The 22,185-nt window shown below is 39.0% G+C and overlaps 1 protein-coding gene across 2 annotated transcripts; it reads left to right on the forward strand.

Moving 5' to 3' along the window:
* The first annotated feature begins 12,219 nt into the window (after positions 1 to 12,219).
* LOC110926419 (GPN-loop GTPase QQT2) lies at positions 12,220 to 18,026 on the forward strand. Of its 2 annotated transcripts, none has more exons than XM_022170183.2 (7): positions 12,220 to 12,372; positions 13,699 to 13,810; positions 13,903 to 14,020; positions 14,106 to 14,332; positions 14,401 to 14,691; positions 14,772 to 14,977; positions 17,579 to 18,026. In XM_022170183.2, the coding sequence occupies exons 2-7, from the start codon at positions 13,721 to 13,723 to the stop codon at positions 17,865 to 17,867; spliced, it is 1,221 nt and encodes a 406-aa protein (XP_022025875.1). In that variant the 5' UTR covers positions 12,220 to 12,372; positions 13,699 to 13,720; the 3' UTR covers positions 17,868 to 18,026. The 2 variants fall into 2 exon arrangements, with proteins under 2 accessions (XP_022025875.1, XP_022025876.1); XM_022170184.2 differs by having other exon boundaries at positions 13,699 to 13,807.
* The last annotated feature ends 4,159 nt before the right edge of the window (positions 18,027 to 22,185 follow it).

Genomic DNA, 22,185 nt, shown 5'->3' on the forward strand with positions numbered 1-22,185 from the left:
CTATACTATAGTTAGGAACCAACAGACCAAGTTTATGTGCCTTATTCTGCAATTCTTCACTATCACTGCACTCGAATTTTTAATTTCAGTCAAGCGATTCGGTCAGGAATAGGTGTGAAAACCGCAAACTCCCGACTAAATTGCTAAACTTGTACTGATTTCTATCCATTTACTCATGATTATCCTGACAATTTCACTAACATACGAGGAGAATTATACCAAAACAGGAGTGAAATCCCCATTTTGATGAAAATCCTCCTTAGGTTTCCTTAAAAACAAGGAAGAAATTGCTAAGCCAGGGGTGAAACCCTAACCTTGGCAAATTGTTCCGAATATTATTCCATCTCACCAAGGCATTCGACGGACTCCAACGACCTGAACTCACAAGTATGACCTAAGGAATGTGTGTTGAATGCCCAAGAATCGAGGCAGAAACACGACCCTTAAGGTCGAAAGTGACGACAAGTCTACTGTGAATAGTCGAGTTGCCTTGGGTAGTCGATGTCTAGTAGCCGCAGACAAACTATCTCTCGATTTTATGTTTTTCGAGTCTGAGAACCGCAACCGTGTACTCGGATGACTCGTTGATTTTTATGTGTTTATGTGTGCTTTCTCTGTTTTTGTGTTTATATTTGGGATATTATTCGATTTTGCTATCATTTCAATCGACACACACGACTCGTACTGTTATTCTATCCCTAATCGATCTCCAGTTGCTGCAATCTAGACGATATTACGATATGATATGCTATACGACTAAGTTGGGCTATACTATACTGTGCTACTCGATATGCCATACGCGATCGCTATACGAACGACACTCGACTTGGAAGGATAGGTTTCTGTTTTCTGACTGCCTCTGTGATTAAATGCGTATGTGCCTTTCGTGACTATGTGCTTCTGTGCTCTACTTGCTTATGTGCTTCTGTGGTTATGTGGATTCTGTGCTTTTGTGTCTATGAGATTACGTGATATGTGTTTCGACGTGTTCCTAAGCTTTAGTAAGTAGTAGACGTGTGAGGTGAGATTCGATTCTGATGTGTCTAAGACCTACGACGATGTCTGTTGCAGACCATGTCGTCATCCGGACAACGAACCCCACTTACTCGCCAAGAAAAGAGAGACAGGCGTCTTGCTGCTATCATCGCCAAGCAAGTAGCGAAAGCTGTGAGCGATGTTTACGAAAACGTCAGCAAATCATCTGAGGAGTCGAGAACTAAAGCTCCCAAAGATGCCGCCAAGACTGTTTTCAGCATCAAACAGTTCAAGGCATGCGGACCAAAGGAATTCACCGGAGAAGATGGCCCTACCGCTATGTTTCAATGGTTCGATTCTATCGAAGTCACCCTGCGCCAAAGCGGCTGTCCTGAGAATCTCCGCACACTCAATGCTACTGGCGTCTTCCAGTCCCGTGCTCTAGACTGGTGGACGGCCGAACGAAACAAGCGCGGAAATGATGCAGCTTACGAGCTGACATGGAAAGAGCTGAAAGCCATTATGATGGACGAATTATGCCCTCCCCATGAACGCCAAAAGCTGGAGGACGAGTTTTGGAACATCAAGCAGAGGCTGGAGACAAAGCTTCCCTGACTGCTCGCTTTAAGCAGCTTAACATCATATGTCCCGATCAGGTCAAGACCCCAGATCAAACCATCAAGAAGTACATTCGAGCTCTACCCGACTGTGTAGCCGACTTTGTTCACGCCGCCAAGCCAGCAACGATCGAAGAAACTTACCTACTCGCCGCTGAGATCAATGACAAGCGAGTAAAGTCTGGTTTTTGGGATAAGCAAACCAAGTCTCTGCACCAAACCACCGCAGCACCCACCGACTCATCTGCTCAATCCTCCAAGTCATCGAGAAGAAAGAAGAAGCACAACAACAACAGCTCCAGCAACAAGAGTTGTGCTGCCGCGACAACTGCCACTCATCTACAAGCTGTACCAGCTCAGCAGCAACAGCACCCTCGCTCAGCTCCAGTGATCAATGCACCGCCAGCGAAGCGTGCATACACAGGCCCTCACCCACTCTGCCCGACATGCTTGTATCATCATCCAGTGGGTCTAGCCTGTCGTTTTTGCGCTCACTGCAACCTATACGGTCATTTCACTGCGAACTGTCGCTATGGTCCCCGTCAAGCCCCAGTTCAAACCACTGTCAACCAAGCTCTACTCCCTGCCCCTCAAGGCCAACCAGCAGCTCAAGCACCAGCAGCCAACGCTCGAGTCTGCTTTGCATGTGGTGACCCTAACCACTTTGCAAACAGGTGCCCGAACAGGGTGGTTAAGCAGGAACCCCAGCAGCAACAGCCACAACAGCAGCCTCAGCAACAACAGCAGGCAGCCCATGCCCAAACCTTTAACATCAATGCCCGTCAGGCTCAGGCGGATAACAACGTGGTTAATGGTACGTTCCTTGTGAATGGAATTTATGCATCATGTTTGTTTGATACTGGAGCCGATAATTGCTTTGTGTCATTTGAATTTGAGAAGCTCCTTAGTCGTAAGCTCTCTTATCTGTCCTCGTCATTCGAAGTCGAAGTCGCTACGGGAAGGACTATTGCTGTTAATTCTGTACTCCATGATTGTACTCTTGAACTCAACAATCACATCTTTCCAATCGACCTTATTCCAATGCAACTCGGAAGCTTCGATGTCATAACAGGCATGGACTTTCTTCGCGAAAACCATGCTGAAGTTGTGTGCTTCGAAAAGATGATTCGATTCTCGCTCGCGAATGGTGATCTATTGTGTGTGTACGGTGAAACAGCGTCGAAAGGTCTCAAGCTCATGTCTTGTATTCAAGCCAGCAAGTATCTCCGCAAGGAATACCGAGCCTTCTTAGCCAACATTGTAGTAGCGGAGAAGGAAAAGAAAAAGAAAGTTGAAGTCAAAGACGTTCCAGTGGTTCGTGAATTTCCTCAGGTGTTCCCTGATGATCTTCCCGGACTACCACCTATTCGTGATATCGACTTCCGCATCGACCTCATTCCTGGAGCTAACCCCGTTGCCAAAGCCCCTTACCGACTCGCACCATCCGAAATGAGGGAACTCTCGAATCAACTCCAGGAATTACTCGAAAAAGGCTTTATTCGCCCAAGCACCTCTCCTTGGGGCGCGCCAGTCCTTTTCGTCAAAAAGAAGGACGGATCGTTCCGGATGTGCATCGACTATCGGGAATTGAATAAGCTAACCATCAAGAACCGATACCCCTTGCCCCGAATCGACGATTTGTTTGATCAGCTACAAGGCGCATCATGTTTCTCTAAGATCGATCTGCGTTCAGGATATCATCATCTACGGATTCAAGAGGAAGACATTCCCAAAACCGCTTTTCGAACCCGTTATGGCCATTACGAATTTGTTGTTATGCCCTTTGGTCTAACCAACGCACCCGCGGTGTTTATGGACCTGATGAATCGCGTGTGTAAGCCTTATCTTGACCGCTTCGTCATCGTGTTCATCGACGATGTCTTGATTTATTCCAAAACGAAAGCCGAACACGCGCAACATCTACGTTTGGTTCTCGAGTTACTCCAGGGGAACCAACTCTATGCCAAGTTCTCCAAGTGCGAATTCTGGTTGGAGGAGGTTCAGTTTCTGGGTCACATCGTGAATAGTCAGGGTATCCATGTCGATCCCGCGAAGATTGAAGCCGTCAAAAGTTGGATTACGCCTAAGAACCCATCTGAAGTTCGTTCTTTTCTCGGACCAGCGGGCTATTATCGACGATTTATTGAAGGATTCTCCAAAATCGCTATGCCACTTACCGCTCTTACTCATAAAGACAAGCCTTTTGAGTGGGGAAACGCACAAGAGACCGCTTTTCAAACCCTCAAGCATATGCTGTGTAACGCTCCGATTCTTACGCTGCCCGACGGAAGCGACAACTTCATTGTCTACTGTGATGCTTCTAACCTTGGTCTCGGCTGTGTTCTCATGCAGCGAGACAAGGTTATAGCCTACGCATCTCGTCAGCTCAAGATCCACGAGAAGAACTACACAACCCATGACCTCGAGCTAGGCGCGGTTGTCTTTGCATTGAAGATTTGGCGACACTACCTGTTTGGCACTAAGTGTACAATCTACACTGATCACAGGAGTTTACAACACATCTTTAATCAGAGAGAGCTTAATATGCGCCAACGCCGATGGGTAGAACTTCTCAACGATTATGACTGTGAGATTCGTTATCACCCAGGCAAGGCGAATGTGGTTGCCGACGCGCTCAGCAGAAAGAGTTACGTGCTCAGTACCAGGAACATCCAAGCCCAGGACGATCTCGAAACCCTTATCCGCGAAGCTCAACATGCTTGCTTTAACGAGCGTACATGGAAGAAAGAGAGAATCTATCACGATGGAGCTCAGTTAGTAAGCAAATCCGATGGGATATTCTATTATCTGGACCGAATTTGGATCCCTGAGCGGACCGAATTACGAAAGATTATCATGAATGAAGCCCACAAATCCCGGTATTCTATTCATCCCGGTGCAGATAAGATGTACCAGGACCTTCGTTATAAGTACTGGTGGCCGGGCATGAAACGAGATATCGCCCTCTACGTTGGAAGTTGCTTAACTTGCGCAAGAGTCAAAGCTGAACATCAAAGACCTTCTGCTTACTCGAACAACCGCCGATACCTATATGGAAGTGGGAGAGTATAGCTATGGATTTCATAACAAAACTCCCACCCACGCCATCAGGTCACGACAGTATTTGGGTTATAGTCGATCGTCTAACGAAATCAGCCCACTTTTTGCCGATACGAGAAGACTATAAGGTGGAACGACTAGCCCAAATCTACACCGACGAGATCATTTGCAATCACGGTACGCCTCGTGACATCATTTCAGATCGTGACGCTCGGTTCACTTCGCGATTGTGGGAAACGTTTCAAGCGGCCCTTGGTACGTCGCTTAATCTGAGTACTGCATTCCATCCTCAAACCGACGGACAGACTGAAAGAACGATCCGTACTCTTGAAGACATGCTCCGAGCGTGTGTCATAGATTTTGGTGGTAGTTGGAACAAACACCTGCCATTGGTGGAATTCTCGTACAATAACAGCTATCATGCCAGCATTCAAATGGCACCTTTCGAGGCTTTATATGGTAAAAGATGTCGATCGCCTATTGTGTGGCACGAGATCGGTCACTCGCAACTAACCGGTCCCGAGATTCTACAAGAAACGACTGACAAAATCCACCAGATTCGAGACAACCTGGTGAAAGCTCGGAACAGACAGAAAAGTTACGCCGATAAAAGACGCAAGCCCCTTGAATTTGAAGTTGGTGACTACGTACTCCTAAAGGTATCACCTTGGAAGGGTGTAGTCCGATTCGGCAAGAAAGGGAAACTCGCGCCTCGATATGTTGGACCTTTTAGGATTCTGGAAAGAATCGGAAAAGTCGCCTACAGACTCGAACTACCGGAGGAACTCAGGAACGTCCACCCGACTTTCCACGTCTCTAACCTCCGAAAATGCCTTGCTGGTCATGATCTAATCGTGCCACTCGACGATCTTCAGGTCAACGAGACCTTGCACTTCGTGGAAAAGCCTGTCGAAATCATGGATCACCAAACCAAGCAACTCAGGCGCTCACGCATCCCTATCGTGAAGGACCGATGGGAGGGCAAACGAGGCGCGGAGTTCACTTGGGAACTCGAAAGCGACATGAAGGCCAAATACCCGCAGTTGTTTAAATAGATCTGAAGCGTCAAATTGGTAAACGACTCACGGTAATGTGCAGCTTCGAGCCTAATTTCGGGACGAAATTCCCTAAACAAGGGGAGGCTGTAACACCCCGTGTTTTCGAATGCCAAAGTCAAAGTCAAAGTCCAAGTCAACTTTGACTTCTTGACTGTAATTAGTCGATTTTGTGTTTTATTTGTATTATGTGGAGTAAGTGTTGTCTAAATGAAATGATCGAATGTTTAATCAATGCGACCGATTTACGACTATGAATAGCAGGAAGTAACAATGCGATAAAGTTAATCAATCAACAATCAAGTTAATCGATTCGTCAATCAAACTCGAGACTCGAATTATGCGAACTCTGGTATTATTATACGTGTGTGTGTGCCTTATGTGTTACTTGTGCGTGTTTACTTATATGTTGGTGTAGTATTCAAGCGAATCAATCAAAACTCAAATCGAAACTCGAAAAGCAATTGAACTCAATCGAAACCGACATCGAAACGTGACTTATAGAAGATTGTATGTTAGATATAGTAGTTGGGACTGAAAGTAATTTGACTAGGAACTCTATCGTATTCATATCGTCGTCCATCGAAATCGAAACATCGAAAATTGTCGCGAAATACTCAAAGTGGGTCGCGGATCGAACAGGAGGCATCCTGATCGAACAGGCCAGCCGATCGAGCAGCCCATTCGATCGGAGCTCCTGGCCGATCGGCTGCCACTTTCCTCTTTTGGAGCCTATAAATAGGGCTGTCATTGTCACACTTTCTATTTTTGGAAAGCTCTGACCGAACCAGCCTTCTTCTTCACCTTTTCTCAGATTTCTCTCAACTCCGGTAAGTTTTCACACTAATTCCTGTACGTTTTTGATCATTGCATGATTCTACACCTTTCTATCTTTCAAAACTCGATTTCTAACCGTGAAATCACCAAGATCTAAGTGTTCTTAGGTGATGTCATCATGGTGTTCTTGAAGAACACCAAACTTTGGCCTCATTCAACCATGAATAGCTTAGATCTCACCGGTTTCCACATAAACAAACTAAGATCTGTAAGAATCTTAACATTTTTATAAATAATTTCCAATTTTCTTCAACCTTTCACACTCAAAACCTTAAACTGGTAGAAACGGAGCTTGAACCGGCTAACTAATCGTTCTAACAGTTAAGAGGTTCAAGATTCGGATTCTATATACAAGGTTCACCGACGATGGGTTAAACTCTAAACCGACGTTCCGAACCGTTCACCGGCCGGACTTGGGTGATTCCTGTCCAAGCCAATGAAGCGAGTAGGAATGAAGGATATCATAGTTCAACTCGTTATCAAAACTACCTCGATATGACGACAAGTAATCAAACAGCCAAGTGTTAGACGAAAGGCCGACCAGGTCAGAAATGTTGGCCGAACGGCTAGGCTGTCCAAACAGCCCAGCCGATCGGACATGCCAGCCGATCGACCGGGCCAGCCGATCGGCTAGCACATGGTTCCACACTTTTCAAACTTTACGAAGTATGCTAATGACGAAGTGATGTTCGATCGAGTATGCTACTCGATTGGTAAACATTACTCTTCGGATCATGAGATACTATGCTTCAACAATCAATTGATTTTACAACTCGTTCGTAGTAGGGAATGCCAGCCGATCGAACAGTCTGTTCGATCGAGCGACATCCTGTTGAGCATCACTCTAAGGTTCCCAGCCGATCGGTTAAGCCGGCCGATCGAACGGACCGTTCGATCGATCGACCTGAAAGGTAAGGACATTTTTGTGTTCTCATATACTACAACGAAAACTTCAAAAGTTCAAATCCTCAAACACAAACACACCAGAGGAAGAAACAATCCACTCGAATGGCTCAGCCGATCGAGCCTACCGGCCGATCGAACAGGACTGTTTAACAGGCATACCAGCCGATCGAACAGCCCGTTCGATCGAACCTGCCGTTCGATCGACCAGCCTATTCGATTCATCCACATTTGTTTACATTTCCACGTTACTCATCGTTGTGCTATCGAACTATTCAGGCTAACCCTACTCTCAGCGCTCCCTTCAATCCATAATCAATCACTGTGAGTATACTCGAACCCTTTTTGCTTTAGCACTTTTGGGTGTTACATACGTTACTTATCAAAATCACAATCGAACACACTATTCAAACTATTTGAACGCTAACCAATTGCATGTATTACGTGATTTAATGTATGCTTGTTGTTATGTTTACACGTGGAATGTTGTCTACTTGCCTTAGCAACGTAGTACTATAGTTTTGACTCAGCACCCGTTCACACGAGGGTTGTTAAGGACAATTACTTGCATGGTTTACGGTGGTAACCATGTATTGCGAACTGTCTCGAACAGTCAACCCGCAGTTGTTGGTATTGATAGGTCCATGTCGATAATTTACATGCATCATTTCCCTCTGTGTACGTGCTGGTTATGCGTAAACTATTCGAACTCTATATGCTATTATCAAACTTGTATGCTCACCTTCACATTATATGTATTGACTTTATTTTGACGTATGTGACAGGTGTTTAGGATGCTTACTTGTTCTATCTGCTGTGAAATCGAGGCTAGGAAAGAGTTTAGAAACCAAGACAATTTATATTTATGTTTAATTTAAATCTGAGTTGTCGGAACAGGATTAATTGTTTGGATGTTATCTGTAATAACTTGTTATTTGTTCGGGATACGGTATGGGACGTATCATTTTAAACTGAATTTATATTAATAGTTGTTGTGGAAACTTCTGGACAATCTGTTTCGCTCAGTGCCGTGCCCCGATGATTCCGCCATCGGTTGGGGTGTGACAAATATGCTCTCTATTTCGCACAAGTTGGAAGCATGTAGCCGTTATAGAGAACATGGGAGACTTGCACATTTTTCGGATAGTTAGTTAGCTAGATATTTCTAATTATATCAACGGGTATTGAGCTTGATTAGAACATAGAACTCGTACACTTTACCACTCTCGAAACTGCTCTCAAACACACACAAGAATTCGATTGTAACAAGCTCAATATCATCCAAAGCTGTACTACATTTTTATTACTTGTTGAATAGAGTTGGTGATCAGTAGTTTCCATCACCCGAGGTTTTTTATGCCGGAGATCTATCAAAGATCAAGGGCTTTTTCCTTGTATAAATATTGGTGTTCATTGTCATTTTTACATTATACTTTGATCACTCAAGTGTTCATACACATTAGCACTCTACCTCACATTCAAAATTTGGTTACATTATCCTTAAACTGATTTTTGACCAAAACAATCTCCAAAAGATTCCAATGTCCCATTCGACCTAGGTGGCTTTAGTCTGAAGCAAAACTCGAGGACGAGTTTTTTTCGAAGACGTGGAGGGGAGTATGATGCAAAATATTAATTTTATTGTACATTATTTAATTTCCTGTTTTATATTTATTTAGTTTCATATTGGAATTATGACTCCTAGTTATAAATTAGGGTCTAAGGTTTGTTGTCTAGTAGTTTTTTTCTTGATTTGAATTTAAAAGAACTTTGTTCTTAGAACCTTTGGTTCTTTTTGTCGTTTGTGATAACTAATCGTTCTTGATCCATTTGATTGCACCCGAAAGTGCAACAGAATCCCTAAGTGAATCGGGTTGTGATTAAAATGAGTGAATCTAGGGTTTTTGTATGTGGTTAAAATGGGTAAACATTGTTGGTGATTTTGAATTTTAAAGTGACTTTTGAGAAGAGAATTGTAGGATCTTATGGTTCAGTTTGAGATATGAATTGCAGGATTGTATCAGAGGATTTAGGGGGTGTAATTATTATTAGAAGACAAGTTTACCATTTACCTCTGAGATGGACAGTCAAACTAACGTTTGACAGACGGAGGGAGACATTGCGTGATGAAACGCAGCTACAAGGAGCCATACGACAAAAAATGGAAGATAGGAAGGCAAAGTACAATCTGGAGCGAACCACAAGATGACAAATTGCATTTTACTCCGATAAATATTAATCGGTGCACTACTTACGTTTCTTTTTACTAAGCTTTGCATACTGTGGAGTTCCATCAAGTCTTAAGAAAAAAAACTAGTAAATTTCCCCGCGCGATGCGACAAGTCTAAATGTAAAGTAACTCGGATTTGTGCAGTGAAGACCTGAACCGTTTCTGAACAAAAGTTGTGTCTTAACGTAGATAAACTGAAGATGTACATAAAAATAAGCACGGAAATGTATTGTATATGGCCCGACTTATTTACAAAATAAATTTACGTCGAACACCAACTTGAACTTATACCGACACGTACATAAAAATAATTAAAAATATGTTTTTAAGTTAAAAATAGTATCGTGCGTTGCGGTGGGGCCGAAACGTAAAGTAAGTCGAATTTATAAAGTCTAATGAAAACATATTATTTTTTACCCGACATGTTGTAAAACAAAATTTATGTCAAAACGTAGATCAATTGAAAATCTACAAAAAAGCGAAAAAACATATTATATCCGAGCCTACCCATTTTTAAAGATACATAATCAACTTGAATTTATACCGACACGTACATGAATATAAGCACGTAAAAAATGATTATAAAGTTTTTAGAAAGTTGAAGGGTTGTAAGTGCTAAGACTAAATATTGAAGGGTAAAGATTAAAATAAATAAAAATTTACTAAAAGACAAAAAGTAAGTTATCAAGTTGAAGGATTGTAAGTGTCAAAACTAAATATTAAAAGGTAAAGGCTAAAAAAAAACTTACTAAAAGAAAAAGAGTAAATTACAAGTTTTGTCCTTTATGTTTACACTAAATTGTAGGCGCTGTCCTTTTTTCCAAAAGTTTACAGGCAGTGTCCTTAACCTTCCAAAATCTTGCATGTTATGTCCTTTATGCCAAACCCAGTTAGATTTTTTGATTAAATCTGGTCATGTGCATTGCACATGAGAGCATATTTGTCTATTTACATTCCCAGGGGCTATTTTATAAAAAAGTTATTTTTCAGGAACTATTTATACAAAATTAAGAAATAAAAAACAAATATAAACTTCATCTCGCTCTCTTTATCTGAAACATCATCTCTCTCTACGATCTAGAACCAGAACAATATGTCATCTTCGCGGCTAATTCCGGCGATTCCTCGACCGAATAAGCAAGAGCGATGCTCCGGAGATGTTCCAATCGTATCTCAGTCAATGCCATTGAATTTTCAGCAATCGGTCTAAAGAATTAGAAAGAATATGTGATATAATCTAGAAGTCTCAAAAAAGAGAAATGATCCAAATGTGATTTTGCTCTATCTAAAATGTGCTGTAAACAAAAAAAAAAAAAAAAAGATAGAGGCATATAAAAAGAAATTAAAACCAAAAAGAATACCGTAAGAATATATAAACAAATGGCCTAGCGGTAGCTGACGGAGGAGATCGGCGAACGATATGAAAGTAACAGAGACTAAGGAGGGTTTTGTAACCCTAATCGATTGAAGTAACAGAGACTAGGGAGGGGAAGTATTTGAAGCTAAGATGCAATCTAAGGTATCCGGAATGGTAGACGGAGGGATTCGCCGGAAACTGGACATGATGGAGCTTCTGTAATCGCTCATCTTGTGTACCGCTTCGATTGATCTCGCCGCCGGGGAACAACTTACGAATGGAAATGACTTCCTGCTACTCCAGGGTTAACCTTTTGTGTTTCCAGATAAAGAGAGTGAAGAGAGAGAGAGTAAGTTTATTTTTGTTTTTTTATTTTTCAATCTTGTATAAATAGTCCCTGAAAAATAACTTTTTACAAAATAGTCCCTGGGAATGTGAATAGACAAATATGCCCTCATGTTCAATGCACATGACCAAATTTAATCAAAAAATCTAATTGGGTTTGGAGTAAAGAACATAACGTGCAAGATTTTGGAAGGTTAAAGACACCGCCTGTAAACTTTTGGAAAAAAGGACAGCGCCTGCAATTTGGTATAAATATAAAGGACAAAACTTGTACTTTACTCAAAGAAAAAAAAGGAATTATCAAATTGAATTTAAAAATGACTATAAACCTTTTTTAGAAAGTTCAAAGATTATAAATGAAATACAAATGTTTTTGAAGAAAAAAAGGTTAAAATAAAGAAAAAATACCAAAAAGAAAAATGTTGACCAATGCCCAGCTACTATCCAGCCGTTCCAGTGGCGTAGGTTAGGAGGGGCCAAGGGGCGTCCGACCCCCTTCCCCGAACTTTCGCTCAGTAGTGTTATATATGTAGTTTTCGTATAGAAATTTTTGGTGTACACGTTTTAGACCCCCCGGTCCTATTGAAATTTTTGCGTATAGACGTTTTCGACCCCATCAAAAATCTTATGCTTCGCCACTGAGCCGTTCCAACTTACAACTGTGAGTGTACAGAATAGAAAACTAAAAAAAAATGTTTTAATTTGGTGCATTGCAAGAAATGCGGGCATTTCATAGTTCATTCCCACGTTTGTATTCATAGCCACTTTATAACAAACATGTAAACGTTACATAGTAAAAGGGTAAGAAATGAAAATATTGAGCCCCACTATAATCGTCCTCCCTCACAATTAAAACAAACAATCCAACAACATTTGGTTCCATAAACCCTATTCTCCCTCTCTCTCTTTGAAATTGATATTCGCGATCATCTAAACCCTAATTGGACACCATCACCTTGAAGATTTGGTCCACTGCAGTCGTTTAAATCAAAGGTATCTTGCTTATATACATACAACTGCTACTTATATCTATTATGTCATGTTTTCCCTTCATAAATCCAACAACCCTAAAACTAATTTCCGTCTATCTCAATATGTGTGAGCCAAGATGATGATGATTGGTTACATATTCGATTCTGTGTTTCTCAGGTTTCATAAAATAGAGATTCTTAAAGAAGTTAGGTTTTAAAAACTCTGTTATCGGTTTTTAGGGTTGGATATTTCGCTGATAAACCTACTGTTCTTGCTTATCTTCTCGTTATAAATGTATGTTTCAGTGTAATATGCCACTTCTTCTGGCATTTTTTTAATGTATGTATGCATGTTTGTGATCACTGTCTATGCTTCAATGTAAATGGGACATACCCTCCTTAATCGATCATCAGGTTTAGCTTGCATCATTGTATATATGTTTATGAGTTTATCAAACGGTTCTGACCCTGAACCGAATTCCGAATTGTTTTCATAACCAATTACCAACCCACCTTCTTTCGGTCCAGTTCAGGTTCTTGTTTTCATGCCTTTCGGTTCGGTCCGGGTTTTGTCCAGTTCTAATAATCAGCCTTATCAAAAACTGAGTTGATTGTTCTTTGTTTGTGATGTACCATTCTATTATAAGATGTTGGAAAATCTGTTATAAAATAGTTACTACTAAAAAAACAGATTGTTGGAGTGCATCATTGGAAGCATGGTAGGAAAGGTCCCTGAGTCTTTTGGCTTCCTGTGATGAATATAATTGCTCAAAAGTTGTTTGACTTTGTTGGGAAGGCAATCTGTGTTTTTTATTATATTTTTGTTGATTTTGGTCATTCGTTTTGTTTTAAGTCGACCTGTTTTGACCCGAAACTATTTTGTACAGAACCCGTGTTGACCCAAACCAACTTGGATATGTTAAAAATCAGACCGCTTTGACCCGTTAACAGGCCTAGTTGTAGCACTACACACCTATTTATGTTTGTGTTTATTTGAAAAGTTATTAGGAGTTTCAATCTAATGATTAGTTTTCACACCCTTTAAACCAAGGTGCACCAGGGTCAAAAAGGCGCGCCTAATTTAGTTCTGGGTCAACAAATAATGTATGTAGCCATGTAGGAGGTTTATATGTAAAAAAACCAAAGGTATGAAGAAATTATAAACAGTCTACGTGATAAAAAGGTTGATGTGTAAGACAGATGAGAGAGACGCAATTTCCGTTTGTAAATAAAGCTTATTTGGTTGTATGTGATGCGCGCCTATCGTACTTTGGGACCAAAAAAGCTTTGGAGCGTCTTACGCTTTTTTAAACCAAGCTCACACCCTTTACCATTGATTACTTTATAGAAATTTGGAAGAGCTATTATAGATGGAAATTGATTCAGAGTCAAACGTTAAAGCATCAGAAGAAGCTGCATCATCTATGCCAGCCAAATCCACAAATTCATCTGGAGCCGTAGTAAAAGACTTGGCCCATCTTTTTCATCTACTTTTCGACATATATACATTTTTTAACTTTATAATGATTACCCTTTTTTAACACGTCGCTAGTCAACCGGTGAAGTGAAGGATGATATCACCATGTCCATGGAGAACCTCCAGATAGACAAATCTTCCTCTGCGGGTTTTAAGAAGAAACCCGTTATCATCATTGTCGTAGGAATGGCAGGTATCATGTTACTTGACACCCTTTTATCACACGTTGAGTTTTTTACCCAACTTTCTTGTTTAATTGATGTCTTTATAATACACAGGAAGTGGGAAAACGACATTCCTTCATCGAACTATCTGTCATACACAAGCTTCCAACACAAGGGGTTACGTATTGAATCTTGATCCAGCTGTCATGACTCTCCCATACGGTGCCAATATCGACATTCGAGACACCGTTCGTTACAAAGAAGTCATGAAACAATTTAATCTTGGACCCAATGGAGGAATCTTGACTTCACTCAACCTGTTCGCCACAAAGTTTGACGATGTAAAAACTCGTGTATGCGTTTTTTGTTTTTTCTTTGATTTGTTTTAACCGTAGTGTTGTGATGTTAGGTGGTAAACGTAATTGAGAGGCGAGCGGATGAACTTGATTACGTTCTTGTGGATACCCCTGGTCAGATTGAGATATTTACGTGGTCTGCATCTGGAGCGATTATAACCGAGGCGTTTGCTTCGACTTTTCCGACTGTGATCGCGTATGTTGTTGATACACCGCGTGCAGAGAGTCCGAATACCTTTATGAGCAACATGCTTTATGCTTGTAGCATCCTGTACAAGACCCGTTTGCCCATGGTTGTGGTTTTCAACAAGACAGATGTCATTCAGCACCAGTTTGCTTTGGAGGTGAAATACACTTTTAAAATTATCTTTTGGTTTCTTTTTGATTGAAGATTAAACGCTTTTTTGTTGTGATGTATGAATAGTGGATGGAAGATTTTGAGGTGTTTCACGCTGCGCTAGAATCTGACAACTCATACCCGTCAACTTTGACTCGAAGTCTTTCTCTTGCTCTCGAGGAGTTTTATAAGAATTTACGTGCTGTTGGAGTTTCAGCGGTAACGGGTTCTGGGATGGATGCTTTCTTTAAAGCTATTCAAGCAAGTGCAGATGAGTACATGGAAACTTACAAGTATTTTCAAACTCTCTTTGTTGTCTTTTTCACACACACACACACACACACACACACCACTTATTCTAATCTGCATTTTATATGAATGTTTGCAGTATAATCATTTTATAAGCATCCTACTTTAGTAGTAATTGTTCTAATTTTGTGACGTAGTGGTAAGCGCCTGAGTCCTTTTAGCAGAGATCATAGATTTGAGTCCCTGTAGCGAAGTTCGTAGGTTTGAATACAGCTTCCACTAATTTTTCTGTCTTTAATTCCCTTCGATGCGAGTCGTCTAGCAAGCCGAATTTACCTGAACCCATTGGTTAGCATGATATTGGTGGGGTCTAGTTAGCTTCCTTGTAACAGGTTCTCACGGTTACCAAAAACAGGTAAATAATTTAGTAGTTAATATACCTGACAAAAACCCACTAGTTAAGTTTTCGGTCATTATGGGTGATCTTTGTTAACATAATGGGTTATTTCGGGCAATTAATAATTAACTAATGGGCTGAATATGCTGAAGGGAATACAAGGGTCAGAATGGGCAGTACAGGTTATTCTTCATCATTGCCAATCTTTTTCATCGACGCAGTAGGGTTGCCATTCTGGTCCTTTTTTCATTGTTTTTACTCTTCATCTAATCCGCCACAACAATTGACAAAAGATGAGCGAGAATCAATTGAGGGGATGAGCGAGAGAGTAAGGGGCACTGTTGTAAATAGCGATAATCATAGTTATCAAAGGCGCGAAGCGCACTCAAGGCGCTTAGGCTCCGCTTAGGGCCTAGGCGATAGGCGCAAAAAAGCGTGGGCCTGAGAAAAAAAAGCGCACTTAAATAAAAAAAAATAAAAAAGTTAATTAAAGCAATAAAGTACTCAAAACCAAAACAAAAATGTTCATACTCGCATTTAAAAAGAGTCTTAGATAACAAAATACTCAAAACCAACATGTTAAATTGTTAATATTCGAAAACAAATAGTTCATTAAAGTAATAAAAGAGTAAGCAAAAAAATACTGCAGAAAAAGTGGAATTTACGAAATATTACTAAACGAGATTTTGATCTTTAGTGATATCATTTGTTAGTAAAATCCCTATAAATACTGCAGAAAAAGGGGATATTACGACTTAATAAAGAAAAATATTAAATATCAATAGGATTTAGGCTGCGCTATAATTAGCTTGGAAGCAAAAGCGCAATTACTGGGATTCGCCCAGAAAAAACGCCTAGGCGCCAAAAGCGCACGCTTTTGATAACTATGGCGATAATAACGTTTGCTATAGCGCGCTTCATAGCGGAGCGACCCTATCTTGCAATCTGATTGTTAGCGACTCCATAGCATGAAAATAGCAGGATTTAAGTTTTTTTTTGTTTTAATATATATGACGGGATTTTAGGCTTTTTTTTTTTTTGTATTTCCTCTATTGAATATAAAATGCGTATTTAGATGAAAAAGCAGCTTTTTTTAATAAAATATACATATAAAATATTTCTAAAATTTTCTTCTAGTGTATTGCTAAACATAAAATAGCGGCCGCTATATCATCGCTATCGCTACGTAGCGTATAGGTAGATTGTCGCTATCGTCCGCTATTGACAACTATGCTTTGGTAGGAGCGGTCCACGCGCTATTATCGGGGCGGGGGAGGGGAGTGGTGGTGCTAGATAAAACCACTGTTTCTCAGCCAAAGTCCACTTGCTGGGTTAGGTCTTGATCCTTTGGCTCAAAGAATCATTCACACCTCCAATTGCTCCAATTTGAGCATGAACGCGTTGATTTGATCTGTCTTACTTTTAAAACAATTAACACAATGATCTGCAAACAATGTTTATGATCTACGCATTATCTATGTATCTGTTTTTAGACTACTCTTGTTTGTATCTACTGCACCACCGAGCAACACTGTTTTCAAGCCATTGCAGGAGTTGATTCTGCTTGAGTAAATTATTTGTAATTTTTTGACAGAGTAGATAGATTATATATTTTCCCAATCCCTAAGATGACAAGGTTTGGTGCCTGATCTGGGTTTATAATGTGAACCAAAATGACTTCTTAAAACGGCCCGTATTGATTATGTCAAAACCAAGATGACCCGTTTTGTCCCGTCACCCACCCAACCTGACTCGTCTGTTTTGCCAGGTCTAGTAGTTAGGGGCTGTTTGGCAACTTCTGAATGATTAAGTGCCAGTAGGAGGTCCGAACCATTAAGTGCTGAACCAGTAAGAGGTCTGAACCATTAAGAGCCAGTATAATGAATGCTTAACCGTACCATTCAGACTCCGTATAATGCATATAACCATTCAGAGGCAAATATCTGAACCATTCAGACTTCTGCTCGCAAAACAAACAGTCTGAACCATTAAGTGTTGAACCACTAAGAGGTCTGAACCATTAAGAACCTCATTAAGAGGTAATTAGGTAAACAAACAGCCCCTTAGTCTTCTTAAACTGGCAATTATTTATAGTGTTTGGAAGAGAGAAAGTATTCTGCAAGTCTTAGGAAAGGTTGAGATTTTAACAACTTAACACTGCTGTCGGATTTTGAATCAACGTAGACCGAATGAATGCTCATTTTTGTTGTATGTTACAGTTTGAACTGAATTATTGGTATTTGTGTAGAGCTGATCTGGACAAAAGGCGGGAAGAGAAGGAACGGTTAGAAGAAGAACGCAGGAAAGAAAACATGGAGAAATTGAGAAAGGATATGGAGAAATCAGGGGGCGGAACCGTTGTGTTGAGTACTGGTTTGAAAGGCAACGATAAAGGTAATACAAGCAAGATGGAAGAAGATGAAGAGGAAGAGGAAGAAGATGAAGAAATTGAAATGTTGAGTGATGATTATGATGATGATGAAGAAGAAGGTGCAATAGATGATGATGATGAAGAGATTGCAAATTTCAGATTCTGAGTGTTATGGTACCTGGCTACTAGTGATTTTATGGCTACTTGAAATTACAATGGTTTTGTGTTTTGTTTACTTTGGAGTAACATTTTGGAGGGTTGTCACATTTGACCTTTTCATCATGGTCTCTATGATTTAGTAAAAATCATCTTTACTTGCAACAAATTTAAGTGGACGGCCCAACTATGACATGTTTGGTCCAAACAAACAACTCAAAACTAGATTTTCAAGTCGATAAAAAAAACTAATTAGAACTTCTAATTAATGCGGATTCTCACCAATTGGTTTGAGAAAATACTTGCAAAGCTCAAAAACAGTCGAACTACAAAAAGAATTCAAGTTCTACGATTAAAACCCGGACCGGACCATCATGGTTCCGATCCGGATCGGAAACCGGGACCTTAGCCAGTTCAGCTAGGGTGTTGGAACCGGTTCTGATGCGAATGAGAGCTTGGGGCGGGAATCGACGGCCGGATCAGCTAACAAGAAGGTTTTAACCGGATTTTGTGGGGTTGAACCAGATTTTTAATTAAGCTATTCCCATTTTACTCTATTCATTTTATAATATTTACGAATTCATCCGGTTTGACCGATCTGACTGGCCCAACCAATGGACTAGTAAAACATCCGATTCAACGTCCGGTCTGGTTTTAAAAACATTAACTTAAAAAAACGCCACTTGATTGATTATGGGTCAACTATGATGTGGTGTGGAGGGTTTGTCAAGTTTTGACCCTATTTATTCATTCTTTCCACACTTCAAATATAAAAAAAGAAAGAGGTTTAGACATGAATGTCAGTTTCATCTGAAATGACTTTTTTTTCTGCCAAACAACCATTCATCTTTAGCATTTTTTTGTCATTTTCATCCAAACCATTAACTTAATTTACTTTTTATGTTAAGTTGAATGATATTTGGATGAAACTGGCAAATATAAAACCCGAGGGACGATTTTGGCAATTTACGCAAACTCATTTTAATTTCTTTTATTTAATTAATTTTGTCACATATATATAAAACAGAATATACATGCAGTTTTTATAAAAAAAAAATTAATAGTTTTGTCATTTTTATAAATTTTCATCCAAATCACTAACTCAATTTATTTTTTTGTTAGGGTGAAGGATGTTTTAAATTTTATAAATTAAGACAAAAATTAATATCTAGATTTTTATACAGATCAGTTTTTTAAATAGAAAACGATATATAAAATAAATATCAATGGTGTGCAACACATAACAATCGATTACAACTTTTAGTATTTAATCTTTTAATGTGTTGAGCACCTAAGAAATATGTTGACAGAAATAAAATATTTATCTTATTAAGACTATGAGGGTAACTAACTAATATTTATTCCGAGGGGTTTGAGTAAAGAAACTTCTGGTTCATGACATTATACTTACTATTAGGTGGGTAATTTTAAGGTTTGATAACGATACGTTGTTTGATTGGGGGGGGGGGGGTGGCTTCTGTTTTTTGTTAGGAGTGAATTTAAAAGAGTAGAAAATGAATTACAAACTTGGTACATATGATAAAATTTGTTTATTTGACCTTTTTCTATAAGGTCACTAGCATTTTAGTTTTATAAAATTTAGAGGTTGAAGTAGATTTTATTTTTATAAAACTGATGTATATAAAGAAATTGGAAATTAATTTTTGTCTTACTTTATAAAATTTAAAAGATCCTTCACCTTAATAAAAAAATAACTGAGTTAATGGTTGGATGAAAATTTCTAAAAATTATGTGATAAAAATATTATTTTTTATAAGAACTGCATGTATATTCTGTTTTATATACATGTGACAAAATTAATTAAATATAAGAAATTAAAAAGAATTTAAGTAAATTGTCAAAATCGTCCCTGAGATTTTATATTTGCAAGTTTCATCCAAATATACTTTAACTTAACAGAAAAAGTAAACTAAATTAGCGGTTTGGATGAAAATGACAAAAAATGTTAAAGGTGAAGGGCTATTTTACACAAAAAAAAATTATTTTAGATGAAACTGACAAACGGACCTAAACCTGATGGACGATTGTGACAATTTACTCTATAAGAAAAACATGTTTATGTGTTTAAAATAAGGTCTTTGAACTCCTTTTCATCTTTCATAATCAAGATATAGGCCATGATTCGAGGATTCTAAGGGAAAGGAAAAGGAGAGGGGTTAAATTAGTACCTAGGATGTTGTAATGCCATCATAATAGCGATATATAAATCTTTTGCATATCCTATAGATACTGTTTTTTTATAGATAGTGTTTATCTTTCTACTTGAATTGTAAAGCTTATCCTAAAATACTAGGGCCCCTCAATTCTTGAGTCAAATCTATTATATCACCAAGTCACCATCATCATCCTTTTTTGTTTTGTTAAGAACTAGTTTTTGGCATGACCGTGTTACGGGCACTAAACCGAATATTTTCTTTCATAATATGTACGTATGTGTTTTAATCACTTATATATATTACTCATAATACGATCTAAAACTTGACATTTGATTCGATATCATTCCACACGAAAAAAGGCAATTACAAAGCAATGGCAGGTAGCCGGGCAACAAGTTGCGCCACCACCCCCTTTTGAATAGAAAAACCAATTCTACTAAATACAAAGTTTGAGACCTTTATCAAAAGAACTATTAACGACTTTTTGAACCCGATCTAAAATAATTACACCGAATCAACAAATTAAAACAAAACACTACTATACTTTTGTTAAAAAAAACTAAAACGATGAAAATACTATAAATTTAAACTGGGAGCAAAATTGTAAATATTTTAGGACAAATGAGCGGGTGCCAGGCAGCCGTCTGACACGAAAAAAAAAATTTACACTGAGTCAACCAATTAAAACAAAACACTACCGTAGTTTTATAAAAAAAAAAAAAGTTAAAACGATGGCATGACTATAAGTTTACACTGAGGGCAAAATCATACTTTGACAAGGAAAAAAACAAAAATGATGGTAGAACTGTAAATTTGAACTGAGGGCAAAAACGTAATTTAACTGGAAGGAAAAAAAAACAAAACTAATGACAAAAGTGTAAATTTGCGGGGCACTAAGCCAAATATTTTCTCTCACGACATGTACGTATGTGTTTCAGTTACTTGTACATACTACTCATAAAACGATCTAAAAAAATTACATCGAGTCAACCAATTAAAACAAAACACTACTATACTTTTGTTAAAAAAACTAAAACGATGGAAATACTATAAATTTAAACTGGGAGCAAAATTGTAATATTTGAGGACAAATGAGCGTGTGCCAGGCAGCCGTCTGGCATGAAAAAAAAAATTACACTGAGTCAACCAATTAAAACAAAGAGTAAATTGCCATTTTAGTCCCTGAGATTTGATCAAAATTGCTACTTTAGTCCAAATAGTTTTTTTCTTGCCATTTTAGTCCAAATAGTTTTGTTTTTTTCTGTCATTTTAGTCCCTGACTTTTGTCATTTTTTTGCCATTTTCATCAACCACCACCACCTCCCACCACCCACACCATCGTAACCTTCTATCATCGCTACCACTTGTCTGCACCGTCACCACCCACCCACCCCACCACCACCACCACCACCCACCATTTCCACCACCATCGGCCACTTTTCCGCCACCTACGTCATCAACCAATACCACCGCCATCATCGTAAAACCAACAACCACCACCATCATCTTCACTGTAAACCGGCACAACACCATCCCCATACCATCGCACCTGCAAAAAAAAAAGAAAAAAAAAGTGGTTTGACCAAAATTCACCTACGTTAACTAAATTTTTTGAATGGGGTTAGTGAGTTGGATGAAAATGCAAAAAATGACAAAAGTCAAGGACCAAAATGACAGAAAACAAAACTATTTGGACTAAAATGGCAAGAAAAAAACTATTTGGACTAAAGTGGCAATTTTGGTCAAACTCCAGGGACTAAAATGGAAATTTACTCTAAACACTACCGTAGTTTTGTAAAAAAAAATTAGAGTAAACTGCCATTTTGGTCCATGTGGTTCGAGCAGTTTTGCCATTTTAGTCCAAATCTCAAACTTTTTAAATCTGGGTCCCTGTGGTTTCACTTTTATTGTCATTTTAGTCCAAAATTCAAAAACTCTCATTTTTACTGTTGCAACCTGCCTATTTTGTCTTTTTGTGTAGGGTTATTTTTGTCCAAGTGCTTTTAATTTAACATTTTCTTAATTAAAAAACTAAATTAAATACATTATTATATCCTTTATATACCCTTATTAATATTCATATCCCCATTTACATCATCTTCAACCCCTAAATAAAACCCTAACCCACAGGAGATCGAAGCACATCATCTT

This window comes from Helianthus annuus, chromosome 5, assembly GCF_002127325.2.
Source record: "Helianthus annuus cultivar XRQ/B chromosome 5, HanXRQr2.0-SUNRISE, whole genome shotgun sequence".
Classification (NCBI taxonomy): domain Eukaryota; kingdom Viridiplantae; phylum Streptophyta; class Magnoliopsida; order Asterales; family Asteraceae; genus Helianthus; species Helianthus annuus.

What these genes read in the sequence shown, in the direction of transcription:
- LOC110926419 (XM_022170183.2), top strand. Translation starts at nt 13,721, where the DNA reads ATGGAAATTGATTCAGAGTCAAACGTTAAAGCATCAGAAGAAGCTGCA. An exon ending in CATTGTCGTAGGAATGGCAG is followed by an intron (nt 14,021 to 14,105) that starts GTATCATGTTAC and finishes TATAATACACAG; the next exon opens with GAAGTGGGAAAACGACATTC. An exon ending in GAGTACATGGAAACTTACAA is followed by an intron (nt 14,978 to 17,578) that starts GTATTTTCAAAC and finishes GTATTTGTGTAG; the next exon opens with AGCTGATCTGGACAAAAGGC.